The sequence below is a fragment of the Lethenteron reissneri genome, chromosome 23 (genome assembly GCF_015708825.2).
Source record: "Lethenteron reissneri isolate LAM-NWPU_2019-01 chromosome 23, ASM1570882v1, whole genome shotgun sequence".
NCBI classification, from domain to species: Eukaryota; Metazoa; Chordata; class Hyperoartia; order Petromyzontiformes; family Petromyzontidae; genus Lethenteron; species Lethenteron reissneri.
The window spans coordinates 8,688,961-8,705,401 of NC_083801.1; the positions used below are offsets into that span (position 1 = coordinate 8,688,961).

General features: G+C 40.0%; 1 protein-coding gene across 1 annotated transcript in view; it reads right to left on the minus strand.

The window, feature by feature from the left end:
- Positions 1 to 16,441, minus strand: part of LOC133345921 (bone morphogenetic protein receptor type-2-like) — a 31,506-nt gene that overhangs the window by 4,500 nt on the left and 10,565 nt on the right. Inside the window, 9 exon segments of the mRNA XM_061557048.1 lie at positions 1,563 to 1,747; positions 6,087 to 6,223; positions 7,231 to 7,378; positions 7,754 to 7,914; positions 8,218 to 8,332; positions 9,119 to 9,349; positions 12,242 to 12,333; positions 13,564 to 13,665; positions 15,998 to 16,183. Of these exon segments, the coding sequence (XP_061413032.1) occupies positions 1,563 to 1,747; positions 6,087 to 6,223; positions 7,231 to 7,378; positions 7,754 to 7,914; positions 8,218 to 8,332; positions 9,119 to 9,349; positions 12,242 to 12,333; positions 13,564 to 13,665; positions 15,998 to 16,183 (1,357 nt within the window).

The window sequence follows — 16,441 nt, forward strand, 5'->3', positions numbered from 1 at the left end:
TTGTTCCACCTGATGAAGATTGCTTGTGTTGCGATCGAAACGTCGTGATTTGTTTTATTTAATTTTATTTCTACCTACGTGACTTTACCGAAATAACCAAAGAGTATATTTGTTATATATTGGCATACGTCTTTCAAAGCACAATTAGGGAAAGCGCAGAGAATTCATCATGTGCTATCAGATTCTCAAATCCACTGGGTTGGGATTCATGACCCATCTGTGTGAACTTTTAAGTGTCATTCTCTCATGTGTGGGTTTCTCCAGGGACTTTAGTTCATTCACATATGACATACACGGCTTAAAAATAAATTGGACAAATATTCCAATGCAGGATTCTTCTGATTATCTCTTGACATGTCGTTTTTTTTGCTCTATAAACACCATTCATATTCATTTCTGATACGGATAGTCATTATTTCAACCAATAACTAACTAACTAGTCTTCTTGGTTCTTTCGGTAAAGTCACGTAGAAGGGAAATAATAAAATAATAAAAATAAAACATAATAAAATACAATTCTCACGACGTTGTCTTTCCGACAGACCTGGTCTTCACCTGAGGACGGCTGCTTGTGTTGTGGCCGAAACGTCGTGAGAATTATTTTATTGTGTTTTGTTTTTATTATTTTATTACTTCCCTTCTACGTGACTTTACCGAAAGAACCAAGAAGATGAATCCCTGCAGTCACGAAAGCTTTAAATCGAAATTTAACTAACTAATGTATATTAAGTCTGGAAATTATTAAACATATTAAAAAAGGCTACAAAGTTGGGCTCATGATAAATAGGAGTAAAACTAAAGTTAAGCACACCTTAACAAATGAAGATATTTGTTTCTGGAACCCAACTGGAAAACTCTTCAGAGTATGGATACCTATGGCATTATTGAAGGCGGACTGGCATAAAAATTTGAAAATCAAGGAGCGAGCGAGGGGACATGTTGAAGTGCTTTTGGAGAAGTGAACTTCATAATGAAAGCTACGTAACAATGTGCATGAATAGTCTGTTCAATCAGTGAATAAGAACTGTTACGATGTATAGATCAGAAACATTGACAAATAAAAAGGAACGGAAGCTCACAAGTGTGAACAGATGCACGGTGAGAGATGCACTCTTGGAATTACACTGAGAAACAGAAACACGTATATTCAAGAACACATGCAAACTAGACATATATCGATGGTTAAGTTATTTATTTTTTGTAATTGTACTATTTAAAATGTATAATTTTTATTTTTTCTTAGATTTTTGGTTTTTTATTTACGTGACTTTACCAAAAGAACCAAGAATACAGTTAAGAAGATTAAGCGGCTTGAACAGAACACTTCAAGAGGAGAATTGATGGCCAATGATCAAGATTGCCGATGCAGCGGCAGCCAATGAGATAACAAGAGCAGGAGACTATCACCACTGCAGAGATGGAAGCGATGAAATCTGTTTTTTTGTCGTCACTAAAACAGTGTATTACAGGACTGCAAAGGATGGCAATTACTTGGCGAGGCCTTCATATAGCAGTGGATAGAGTATGACTGCTGCTACTGACGATTTATTTCTATGCCATACCTCTCGTTTTGGACAGCAGTCGAGCTGGCCTGGGCTGTGGAGTTCACAGTGGGGCTGACCGAGCGGTTGCGGTCCCAGAGCATCATCAGCTCGGTGATTCTCTCCTCTGCGCACTGGGCCGTGAGACGTGCCTCGGCGTCCTGGTCCCAGCAGTCCTCCATCGTCTCCTTCAGAGAGCGCACCGCCTGCACGCCACACAACCCGCCCGCAAACATGCGCAGATAAGACTCAGAGAGTTCTGAACAGCGGACGCAGGAACAGTCAGTCACATGGACAATGTCATAGCGAGGTAAAAACACTTTTTATTACCATTGCTCAAAAAAACGCAATTGAATTTCGTAATATTGATAATAGTTTATAGCTAGATTAAATACATGTTATATATACATTTTGTAGATAGAACTGCTTTTTGTGTTTAGTTTATTGTCTTTCCTCCGTCCCTTTGATTAGCAGTTGGCTACATACGGTGCGAAATAAGTTCAACATACATTTTAATTGGTATTTTTTTGCATCCGTGCATCACCATCTTTGTTCCGGATAAACAAAGTTTGTAAATGTTAATGAAACGTGGATTGGATATGGGGTTGTGCATTATGCAAACATTGGAAGCAATAAGCACAATATAGACTAAGAATGTCCTACAGGTGATGTAAAGGTGTGTATTGACAGGCTACCAAGCAAAATACACGCAGCTTAAATGAGAGTTAACAGCAGATAACTAGCAAGCCATACTTATCCCAGAAAAGGAACAAAAGATGACAATTTCTTGCATGTATGTTCATGATTAAATATGGTTAATAGTTTCATGGTGCACATTCCCACATTTTTTCTCTATTTAATGCTTTTTGGAAAGAACGTAATGGGATCCAGAGTTACTGGATACAGATTTATGGCATCTTATCAAACAAAGCATGGTATGCTAGGTTGAATGCTACTTCCACCACCTGACAGCCAATTAAATTAGTAAGGGATTTGTCACGTAAACAAAATGCCAATGAGTTACTACTTCAGCCCACCAGTGTTGGAGAGTAAATCCACAACATTCACAATTTGAGTACGACGTTTCGCTGGTAATTACCACCAGCATCATCGGGCGATTTGCCCTGGTTGTTGGAGAGATGTTGCCACATGGTGTAATGAGCACACCGGACTTACCAACGACCTCTGGGTTTTATTAAGTCGTTGTTGGTTCGATCTCCCAGTAGAAAAGTTGAATTGGGTAAATTTCCTAAATCCCCCCAATGACCAAAGCCAATATTTAAAGACCGCATAAAATTATTTCCTTAACCTGAAAAGCAACACTGGTCATTCCCATATCCATATTTCTATATACTTTGTATGGTAGTAAAGGCTATTATTATTGGTCGATACCATTATTGAACAGTATATAAATAACCTCAGCTCTTCACCTACTAAATTAAATGGTACTAAATTAAACAGTACATGTACAGTAGATGTAATACACTAAACGAAATCTTAAAAACAAACGTCAGTCATCAATCGCTCGCTCATATTCCAGGTTCAACTCACCACTGTCGTCCCTTGGATGTCATGTCAGTTGATGATTATGGTGAAGATGTCTGCAGGATTGTGTTCTTTGTAAAAGAGGGACCATGCGCTAACCTAACATCGTTTAACAGGTTGTAGTCGCACGATGCGTAACAAAAACACAAATGGCTGCCCGCTCCAATGTGTCGTTTCTCACAGCATCCCAAACTAGTCTAACAAGATTTTACCGAGCACTGCCTGGTTCATCAAATTACGACCCTCAGCGCTTGTTTCAATCCTAATGTAAGATTGTTGTTCCAAAATCAGTAATACTTTTTTTTATCAGAGGCTTGGTTTATTTGTCCTAATCTCTCATCTATAATTATTCAACCAACACGAAGACAACATATATCATCACTGTTCATAAAAAAAAACACTCCGCAGAAAAGCAAAACACGGGTCTCTCTGTGCGTGCTTTCTGATGACGAAAAGCCCAACCCAGTTAAGGTGTGGCTAACCACAGGCAAGTGTCATCACCTAGTCGTGCTAAAAATGTCAGCAATAATTTCTGTATGCAAGAGGAATAACATGAGCACATTCGTAACTATATTTAAGAAGTATTAAAAAAACAGTGCAACATCATTCTTGAACTTCCATATTCATTTTTACTTGAAACTGATCTAAGTATTGTGTTATAATTACAACCTTGCAATGTTACTTACGAGAAAACCCTCAACACAAACGTGCCAACCAGTTATTGCAATATCTCCCTGTTGGCCTCACAGGAAGAGTCAAAGAATGGCTCCCATTGGCGTTCCTATCTCCATCATCCAATGCACACAGGGCACCAACACCACCCACCACGCCAATCCCCAACCCCCACAACGCGTGAATGCATGGGTTGGTTTGTATACAAATTAATACCCCCTCCCCACCTTGTCCCTCCTCCTCACCCCTAAAACACAATAGCTTTTCATGTGCTTTGGAAATGCTGGCAGCCTTTCACCCCCACCCCAGCTCCTAAATACAGTGACTACATTGTATCATGCCAACCGCCAAACACGTGTATTCTGGGACACTGCATTGCCCAGTGAGTGGTACGCATTCCTAGCCAAGTGGCATTTGGGAGGCTCAAGGAATTACCACCCCATTTCACTTTGAACATCGCGTCACGTGGGCCCTATGCTTTGGCAATGGGAAGCCTTTTTGAGACCAGTTTAACACTGTTAATGTTATACACAATGTACAGAATGTGACCGATCTCGTCAGATCTCAGGGGTGTGTGCATAGTGCTTGGGTTGGGCGACCACCACGAAACGCCAGGATGTCATCGGCAGCTACTAGGCTGTGCTATGCGGTGGTCAGCAGAGGGAAGTACAGCAAATTCCATTATTATACCATACTTCTATGCTACCACCGTACTTCTATGCTACCAAATATATGCTCCCTACCTTCACCCACCCCCACTGACCAGTATTCAGCAGTATGAAGTATGGGAAAAATAACCTATTTAAGGAACGAAAAAGGAGGATTTCTCCACAAATCTGGCCGTCCGCCTGATGATGCTAGTTGTAATTAGTGGTGAAACATCGTAAGCAGATTGTAAATGTTGTGGATTTGCTCTCCAACACACCAGTGTGCTTTAGTAATAACGAAATGGCATGTTCTGTTTACGTGACAACCCTTACTAATTGGCTATGTCTGGTGGTGGCGGGTTTAACGACACATTTATATATTTACGCGATCTAACCTAAAAAAACCTGTATTATGGATAATATTGGTCGGGAAAGCCTACGTGTTAAAAGAAAATAACTCCATGACCTGCACAACGTCTGGGGACCCTTATCAAGCAGTGGATTTATGTAATGGCCTCTTATCAGATGTCTATTACACAAGGTTAATGCATTTAAATAATTTCCTTTCATAAAAATAACACGTGCTTAATAAAGCGTGGAGATGTACAATTATTAAATAAATGCAAAACGTCATCGCATATGTTCTGCAACCAAGGTTATAAAACCTAACAAACATGGAACATAACAAGGAATATTTATCGGCATGTTCTAAGTTCATAGATAATCAGAGAATATAGTTTTCCAAGTCCAATTTACGAATTTATGTTGTAACACCACACGGCCAGGCAAAGTGGTTTAACCGTTTAATGAACGATCATGCTAAAAAATTGTGCAAATAAAGTCACCAAACCTAACTTAATGGCCAAAAGTACTCTGAAAATGGTCCCACAATTGGTTAATGGAACAACCACATGGAAAGAGAGCAAAAGCCTTTCAACTTGAAGCATTTTTCCCCCCAAGTTATAAAATACACAAAAGAGAAACTTGGAAAACAAATAACAGTCTTAGAATCACTAGTTTTGGTATCAAGATTTAATCCTATCACTTGAGGCAGCTAATGGCATCGAGCACCATTCAGAGCCCCTTTTGCTAATGTGAGAAAACCAGCAGGGCACGTCTAGACCATCACAACCCACAACAGCCCCATCCCCCGCAGAGTCACACAATGGGGCTGGGTACCGCTCTCTCCATACATGTCTGCGGCTGTTAGACGATGAATGGCCAGTGTGTGCCACTCATGCCTGGATACGGGTCAATGAAACTATGCAGACGGAATTGTTTATTGCTATACTTGCATTCTAAGTGTTTCTCAGGCCAGAAAAGAGGCGAGAGCGCCACCCAATTTCAGCAAATGTTCCTGGCATATTTCTGTGCTGTTACAAAACGAACCAAGTTTGCAACGCATGTATAGACATTTATTGTGTTCTTGTAAAGCAAAATCATTGCAAGTGATAAAGAGAATGCAAACACGGGGGAAATCACATTTTCTCTTTAATTGCCTCTTTGTATATATTGCCTTTTGGTATATATTGCCTTTGCCCTTCTGTAACAAACTAGAGAGCAAAGTACAGTCATGCCCGAGTATTGCAACAGCTTTGACACATTTGCAGCCTAAGAAACACACACCATGAGAAAGAAACTGTGAAGCAATCGACAATGCACGTCACATGAGATTCCATACCAGGCTGTTCTCCTTCCACGCGTCAGGAAATTTTGGACGTTGCTTCTCACGGGAGACCAGCACCTGCATGTCCTCGATTGTCGGTTGGTTTCCCAGCTCAGCCTGAAATGCCGCCTGGTAATCGGAGATGCTCTCGCCTGCACACACAACAGCACGTCATGATTAAAACGCCAAAACACTCCCAAGGCTAAATATTAGGTTCAAAGAAAAACTCGGGACTTAATTTCTACACATCTTTTGAGTAGAACGTTGTGACATACTTTAAGCAATATATATATATATATAAAAGGGAAATTTGTGAATATGTGTGTCTGTTCAAAATGTTTAGCATACTTCCCGACATACAACAAAGTTGAAATTTGGCATGTGGGTAGCTTCCAGACTGTACACAATGCAAAAAGTATAAAAATAGACTTTGGTATTTTGGGGGGTGGGGGGTGGGCGCAATAATGGATATATTTTGCACGCAAGTGAGCGGTGACATCACATGTCTGTCATGTCACCCCCGCATGCGGCAGCGTCACGCAGTGTGCCTGCTGACGTCACGCATCCCCCCCCCAAACCCTCCGTGTATCCCGCACAAATGCGCAGCTGGTGGGGGGGGGGAAATAATGGATATAATATACTCGGCTACAAACTTTAAATTTGCCATGTCGCTAGCTCCCATACTGTACACAATGTAAAACGTATAAAAATAGACTTTTGTATTTTGGGGGGGGGAAATGACCATGAAGTGTATGGCGTCAACCCGCATACAGGACTGGCAAGAATTGATATCTGCCGAGCGTTTGTGGTATCGATTAAACGGGAATAGGCTGATTCTAAATAAATCTACAACCTTCGCTTCCTTTGCTCGATTTAAAGAATCGAATCTTGGCGCGCGAGCATAATTTTTTTTTCCACCGCGCGTTGGGTTTTATTTTAATTAATGAGGTAGTAATGATCAAAGTTTTATTTGCATTTGTGTACGTTATGGTTTTCAGTTGAGAAGTTTTTAAATTAATTTTCCCCCCGGGCAACGCCGGGTACTTCCCGCGAGTAGTGCACAAGTGAATCAACTTGAGATAGGGAGAGTAGATCGCTGACCACTGGATTGAACCAGCATAAGTGTGGGTGGAATCTTCATTCAACACCAGTGTCCTACCTGGGAATAGGTCGGAGCACCTCATGTATATCTCCCAGTAGATAAGGCCTAGCGAATAGACGTCCACTTGTTTGAGGGCTGACTCGCAGTCGTGCAGGTTGACCGCTCCCTCCAGGACTTCGGGCGCCATGTACCGCACCGTGCCCACCTACACACAGTGACCCGGCCACAAACAGAGAATCAATCCACAGTGAGATGAGTTAAAAATCATTTGTAAGTTATGGACAAAGCGGGACGGATATTGTTTTATGAACTACAGCCAATCTATCGGCGGACAAAACACCTGCATTTTACACTTTACAGATTCACACATTTCCAAGTATTTTAAGTTGACGATGATCATGCAGTAGCCTGAGATTTAACATTTCCATAAGCATAATAAAGTACATAAGAGAATAATGTTTACATGACACTTAATTCTCACAATAAGCAGATGCAGAATCGGGCAACAATGGAGATGTACATTAAGTTCCCCTTTAATTAGATGCATTTTTGTTGTGTTTATTAATGAAGAAGGATGTACCTCATTTAGCGCAGCTGTGTCTTCCTCCCCTGGGCGGACGAGCCGCTGGCCCGTCAGCCGCATAGCAAAGCCAAAATCGGCCAGCACGCACGACCCATCACTCTTCACCATCACATTGCGACTGTTGAGGTCCCGGTGTGCTATTGCTGGCTTGTACTGGTCTGTACATCAAAGTGCACGCAAAACATCAATGGAGTCTCCAATATTGTCCTTTGATCAAAGAACATTATTTTTCTCGTGTCGACAAGAAACAGAAGACATAACACATTTAGTAAAAAACTTTGTTTTAAACTTTTTATTTTATACATAGTTTTTTTTAAAGTAAATATTCTGGAGTAAAATATTTAAGTATTTACTATTGTTTTAATCATTAATATTTATTTCTGGTGATTCATGTAATTATGGATTAGCAATTAACTTTATCCTTCATTGTCAAGACTGTGTATACGTGACTAGCCACCTACCATTCCGCTGTAGCTCTGTGTGCAAGTATGCCAGGCCTCTGGTGATGGAATAAGCCAGCTTGCTTGCTGACATCCAGTCGCTTGTATGGTGGGTAAGATAATTACTCAAGGAGCCCTTTAAGAATAAAATATGAAACAAACCTCATTCAAAATCATTATTCTCGACACTTTTACCCCAGTGTAATAAGGGAAGCCAATTACAAATAACAAAACATATTGTGAAATCGATTTCTGGAAAATACACAGTAAACACTATCCCATGTCATGTGATTCACAAAATCATCTGTTTTAAATTTTAATGTAGATGTTGTGAACATTTCATATTTTGTCTCTCACATTTGAATGAAATTCATAACAGATGCAAGAGAATGACCGTTACTACGTAGGTATTGGTATTTGTGCTTCATAGCGCTCTGATGTGTTTTTGAGCGGTACCGTGTTGGACATTATGTCCAACATTTTGCTTTACGTTAGTTTGTTGTCCTTCGCCCGCACATCTGATTAGTTCAGTTGGTTATAAACGGTGCGCAAGACGTTCAACATACATGTTCTATATTCACTTCCTTAAAAACTGCCAGCAAATTGAACAACACGTCAGACATTATGCCAAACAACATGCTGCAAAACCTAAAAACACAAAGAACTAAAATTAGTTTTCAAAGTTTATTGCTAAATTCCTTTTTTTCGTGTCAGACTGCAGTTTATCGATCCTATGGTCTCATTATTCCTTCTGAAAACCCCAAAGTCTCCCACTAACCTTGCAACACGTGTATACTACCATAGTTTTGAACATGACTGCCATGGAAATTGTTACATGTCACAGCAATACAAAACTCACTGTGTGCTGGCATGAGTACACACCAAACATTTAAATGTATATCATCTGCAAGTGGATCCTTACATGAGAGTAATACTCGAGGATGAGCAAGTATTCATGGTGGCCCTCGGACGCCACCCTCTCTTCGGCTGCCACAAAGCGCGCAATGTTGTCATGCTCCATGAGTGGCAGGCGGTATATGTCCTTCTCGTTGTGAAAGTACTGCCGGTGTGCAACGGCGACAGCCTTCACAGCAACAGGGAGCTCATCCAGAGATCCTCTCCATACCACACTGTACCTGCCTCGCCCCACCACCTGCAAAAACGTGCAGCGCTTCATGAGCCATTCCAAAACCCAGCCACCAATGGGCTAACACGAGAGGCGAGTGATATCAGAATGGGTCCCGGGCCCCACATTCACCAACGGCCACCGATCAGTGTGGTGAAGTAAGGCCAATCAACCCCCTTGACCGACACTGCATGGGCAAGACCTTTATCCATAAGCAGTTAAAGTTCAGAACATGTATTCAAGATGTTCAATTTAAACACATAATTGGTAGTTGTTGCCGTAAAGTTAAAATAAACGTTTATCATCAAGAGTAAAAGCGGTGTTCCTCTTAATGATGGTCCATAGCAAGAGGTAGAAATTATACATTGCTGTGGCTAGGCCCATTCTCCCCATAGGATCACCACTAATTTTATCAACCCTTCAAGGGATGATGGGCTAAGCTGACCACCACACTGGAATTTGCAAATCTTTGATTTGAGTCGAGGGCTATGCCACAATGCCATTCAGCTAAAAAGTTATTGGTATGAAATGTGATCATGCTAATAGCTGGCAATACAAGTAACACAGCTTATGACGTTTGATTATTCACAAATGTGCTTTAATAAAAAATGAATGCTTAAATATTTCTAAAATAAAACCTCAGCAGTTTACAAAAGACAAAACCCAACTACCAAAAACTGAACAGCATAGAGATGCTGCAAGATATGTAAGAGAAATTGAATAATTGGTCGGTTTTAGGAATATCTTTGTGAACCGATTGAACTCATTTAAGTTTTTCAAATACCCATGTTTAATGAAATTTTATCTCATGCTTTTTTAAATAAATTAACAATATCTTCATAAATTAACAATATGTAAATATATTAATACACCCTAAACAATGGCTGATAATGGGAATTCTACATGTGAACTATTTTAATTAAATAAAATGCATATTATTTTCAATGCACATTCTCTCATGTCAAAATGTTGGCACAGTTGAATGAAAATACATTTCTAAATGCACATGTACGAGCATTCCAAGAATAGTTGCAACAATACAGCTGCATGTACGTGTGATGTTCTAATGTTTAAACATTCATGCTCCATATCTGCTGCGTAAGCAGAGGTTTTTCTCAGTAAAATATAGATCCTATAAAATGCTTTGCATGTAAACATCAGTCCGGTCAGAAAGACATTTCATGTTCAATAGCCAATTATTTTAAAACTTACAGTGTACATATATGCAACAATAACCACTTTACATTTTAAAAAGGTAAGGAAAGAATGCCATTACACTGCTAGTATGTCCCCATGTTCTAAGTGCTCCTCATTTCTCCCTTGGGGACTGATTGGCAATTTGGTTTGCAGTTCCCATGAATTATTGTGCAAAGGCAACGGAAGGACACGACTGCAGCCAGTTGATTTAATGCGGTTCATCCCAATCTTTGGGTCAGCAGCCCTTATAGGACAGCAACAATCTAAACCTTCCAAATCCATTATTATTTTGTTACAGGCCACAAATATTAACAGCACAGAGCATACGGAGCTCAGCATGTCAACAGGGGCACACTTAATGGCCTTCATTGATATATAGAAAATGCATCGCAATGTTCCGTTATCTTAAACGATACACAAACTTGAATAAATAGCTGCAATGGAGCAAAAATATTTGTTCCAGAATTCAAGGAGCAATATGAAGTTCATGTTATACACATTCATTACTTTAATCCTGTGACAAAAACAGCAGTACATAAAAAAAGTACATTTAGTAAAATGGGAATTTAAATTGCCACGAAATTATACAACTATGGAGAATATTAATAATACAATGTTTTGTATTTACTATATTGAAATCTAACCCTTCATAAAAAATGCTGTGAATGTCAATAGTCACAATTAAATGACAATGAACTACAAACAGGGACTTACTAAAAAAAAAATTCGTCTATGTCATTCATTAAATATAATACACACACTTAATGCATTTCATTTTTCAGACATGTGCAAATGACAATGTACTGTCACGTAACAATTTTCATTTGCACGCCCAATAGAATCATTCAAATTAAGAAGAATAAACACCAGGCAGCTTTGGTGATGCAAAAGCACATTTTTTGGAAGGTTAACACATGACATTAGTCATACATTTGGAAGAGGATCTTGTGACTACCAAACAATTCCAAAGAGTGCTTGTTGAGGGCAGAGCCTCTATCAGCCACTTTGCGGCCCTCACAGCAAGCAGTCATGGAGGTGTTGCCCTGAATGTTAAACGAATTAACTGTATACAAGTTTCAGCTCACAAAATATACACACGCACACACATCTCCTAACGCATGCTTGCAAAACACATGTTGTAACAGAAAGAAAAAAAGGTCAGTAAAAGTTACAGCAGGAAAACGTTTTTAAATTAGTACCAGCCATCACCACCACTGGTAGCCTATCGCTGCAACTCTGACAAAAAAAACATCTGAAAATTTGGAACAAACAAATTGTGGGGTTTATTCTGGTCTAAGAGACTGGATCTGAGTGGAAAATTCCTCCACTCTCAATAATGTGTCTTACTTTACAGCAGAGGTCGCAATCGGGTACCCGATACCCGGCTACCCGTACCCGGCTACCCGTACCCAGCCGGGTACGGGTAGACCGCGAGTCACTGGTGAGTAACTGTTTGTCACTCATTTCCCAACGTCTTGTCTCTTCTCACAATTCAAGTTCCTAGAATCAACCCACCCGCGCCTGCAACATGGCTTCATCCCAGAGGTCACAATCAGGTACCCAGTACCCGTACCCAACCCGTACCCGGCCGGGTACGGGTAGGGTACGGGTACGGGTACGGCCGGGTATGGGTACCCGTTTGTGACCCTGGTGCGGCCGGATACGGGTACGGGTAAGGAATAAAAACCCGTTTGCGACCTCTGCTTTACAGACAATACACACCTGCAGGAGCTTGAGGCTGTCCAAGTCAAATGTAGACTCTGGCTGTGGGGCCTCGATTAGACCAATGTTATGAAACCCTCCTTTTCTGTTTCCTGTGAACATTTGCAGACAAATCACATTTGTTTCAGTTGAAAATTAGTTTATCATACAGGCTTAGTACATTTACATTCGTGCCATTATATTGCCAAAGCGAAAAAATTATCAACCCTAAAATGTTAACTCAACTAAACCAGTACAAATGCTATATGAACCATGCAATCATTAACATCAGTTGCAATACCAAACTATGCAAATACAGCATTTTGAATAAACACTTACAGAGAAAGTCACAACAAGTCTACATTTGCGTGCATCATCACTCAAGAGATAGCGATACTCCGATGACGTTTCATCCCCAAACCTCATTAGACAGGCAGATGAGTCACCAGACCAACCTAAACACTTGGCCTGCCCTCATGTCAGCTCTTGTCCTCCCCTAATTTACCAATTGACAGAGAATCGAAAGGAAACACTGGCTGGAATACTGCAGTCCCAACGTGACAGTAGCATGTCTTGCGGCAGGCTAGATACCGAGGATTCTGAGGTCTGCCCTACCAAACTCATGAGGTTTGAGGAAGAAACAACACGGCTGTAATACCGTATTTGAGTGACAAACAATTGCAGTCTCCTGCTCTAAAAGTTTTTGATAGTAACCACAATTATTCTTTTCATTATTTAAAGAGAACTGTCAAAACATGTTTGTCAAAATACCCTTCTGTATACTGCCGTTTTGATACTTATCCAATATTTGGGATATTCAATGTTTATGTACGTGTTATGATTCTTGCTACAAAACGAATTATAATGTAAAATCGACTGTATGTGAGCAGGACACTATTATATCAGTTGGTAATATACCTTGAAAGGTCTCATTAATTTTTTCACCTGATGACGATTGCTTGTGTTGTCATCGAAACGTCGTGATATTTTTATTATTTTTCTATCTACGTGGCTTTACCGAAAGACCCAAAGAATATGAATTCCTGCAGTCACGAAAGCTTTAAGTCAAGAGGTATCATTAAATCAGAATGTCAGTTTTATAACATTGGACTGCAGTTCATATTCTTGCTCCGAAATGTTATCAATTGCACTCATATTTTGGTGTTACATGGCGAGGTCTATAGTATGGAGTTAAAATGTGGTTAACTACATTACATACACGAGTAATTACAAGCGGGAGAAAAGCCTTCACTTCAAGGTAATGCTGTAGAGTTACTGTACTTATGAATGATGCTCAATAAATAATTCGTTAGTGAAATAATATAATAAATAGTGCATCATACCTGTAAACAACCTAAAGAACAGGAAGGCAGCCGCTGTAAGGACGGCCACAAAACAGATGGCAGCCAATGTAAATATCACCATCTCTTCCTTGCTTTGAGACACTGTTAAAACACACACAAATTCGTCTCAATGGAGAATGTCATAATTATATTGTAATGTATCTAATAACTGGTTGCTATGTTACACATTGGAATAGACAGAGTTGGAATATAAACCATTTGCACTTACTTTTTGCATGGCAACTAAATATGGTTCTCTAATATCATCACAGTGGCTTATTGCAGCACAGCAAGTTGGTTTAAGTTATATAATAAGTTATATAATAATAATATAATAACTTAGACCTTTTATGAATGCACTGCTGAATGAAAGTCTTTCCAAGTAGTGTTGTCATGGGATTGTTTTTGCCATACTTCACTATGTTCGTCAGTGTAGGTTGGAGAAAGGAGGGTGGGGGGTGGCAGGACTGGTTCACATATCACTCAACCCTTATGTTAACCATGGCTGAGAATTGAACTTAGTTCTCTGGGTTCAAGGTGTAGCGCGCTAATCACCGTGCCACGACTCCAACCCCACCTACCAAAAAATAGTCAAGAGTACTGTATTCCAAATTTGTATTCTCGTTGGCGAGTTGTGAAAAATTTACATGTCATTTTTTTTGTATAAGGGTAAACACATTTTAGCCTGCCTCATACAATATGATGTTTTCATTCCCTAAATTGTGCTAAATAGCAGTAGCAGAATTTAAAATGCCCTTGAACCAAAATCATTAGAAGTGGCCTTGTGTGGCATCTATGAAATGTCCACAATTTAGCTAATCTAGTAAGCAAACACAGCACACATCATTGTGCAGGAACATGACCTTGGGGCTCGTGTGCCTGACGCAGAAGCTGGCTGAAAGCTTGGGCCTTTACACAGTGCCGTTTCTCACACAGACAATGAAACCGTGCAGGCACACTGCAAAACAACACTACCCAAGCAAAGGAGGAAATTCTAGAAAGTGCTTCATTATGAAATAAACGTCACACACAAAGCAAGCTTTATAAGTTACACTAATTTAAACAGAGGTTACAGCAAGATGTGTCGATTAGAATGACTTGAAATTACATGTGTAAGATGTTAGTGTATCGAGGATTAATTGTTGATACTAAATGTTATGAATTGTTGATACTAGTAAAATTTGACGACACTTCACCACACTGCTCTATGTGGGTTTGTGAGAGGAGTGGGGATGGGGGGGGCAAAATCGATGCAGATGTTTTCCGTGGCTGGGAATCATACTCGGGTGCACAGAGATTAAGCAATGGAGTCAGCTCTTGCGCAGTTACTAGATGGATTGTTGCACTCCAAGATGATGATAAATGGTGATGGCTTGCGAAGGCCTTCATCCACCAGTGAATAGATAATGCTTGTTGATGATGAAATTAATAGCTGTTCTTAGCAGATCACAAAAGCTTACCAGGAAAAAACGGTAAAGCAACTGTTTAATATATAGAACAGGAACTTTTGATATCCTAGTTAAGTATGATCATTACGCACACAGTAGTAATCACTGGAGATAAGGAGGAAAGCTATATGTTTCGAATAACACACATTGCATTTCCTTAAGTGTAAGTGGTCACATTGCCCAAGTATAAGTTACATTAAAGAAAATATATTCCAATAATTGAAAAGTGTACCTTTCTTCACTTATACTTTTATACTACCACATTAAATAACTACAGTAGTTGAAATGAAAAGCTTGTTTATCAATTCAGTGTACATACAGAAACACTGCAGCGTAACTTTTAAAAAGCAACGGTTCATAACAGGGTGTAGTAATGACCACTCCTAGCCATTAAAACCCCTCCGGGCTTACAGATCAGGAAAGCTCACTTGAGCACACAGTGGTTGAACAGAGCACGATTAAGAGCAGCCAAATAAGCATTCCTTTGAGATACCAGGAGGGAAACACCTGAGCCTCTGTGAGCCGCAGGGCAGGCATGTGGCCACCTGTAGTCAATCGCTAAATGCACTGAGAGCCATGCCCAGGCATTACAGAAACACACACTTCCAGAGGAACACTTCATGCCTGTTAGTATTTTTATCCGATATGTTTTTATCCCCCACATTGATGTAAAAAAACTAAATTATATAGAAACTGTAAAAATGTGCTTCGCAATTTTATCACATATATTTTGTCAGTGAACAGTTACATGGGCAGTTATTCAGGGATATGGAATAAACGGTAAATTCACAACCTGTCACTGAAGAAATCCCAGATACATGTTTTCATCAACAGTAACTATTTTATTGAAATGACCACCGCAGTAATTCAGATGCAAATGAGAATCAATTCTCAAAGGAGACAGTGTGGAGTTGCATGCGAAACAAACGTATAATGTAAAAGAGTATGAAGAGCCCCACACGCACAGACACACACACGCGTGATACCTAGCTGGCTGGGGTCTGTGGGTAGATATGGCAAGTCGGCAAAGTCCTCTGTGAAGTTGGTGTTACACATGTGTGCATGACAGCAGCAGAAGCGTGTGGTCCCATTGCGCACAAAGGCTGGAGGCGAGGTGACCCTGCACGCATCTTGTGTGCACTCTTTTGACTCGCCCGTGTGATACCAGCAGCCTGGAGCATTCCGACCATTCCCAGACAGGCAAAAGACACATGGTTGGGAAGGAGACTGTAAAATATGGCATGCATTTTCTAAATGTACTTTTATGCAACATAAATCACCGTGCTCTTCAGCTAATGTAAAGCAGAGCAATTCCAATACTGAAATAACAAATCTAATCAACATAACATAGAAATTCAAAGCTGCACTTCCAAAATTAATTATATTGAGAGCGAATGATAATTGGATTTTAGACCATATAAAAGAGTACC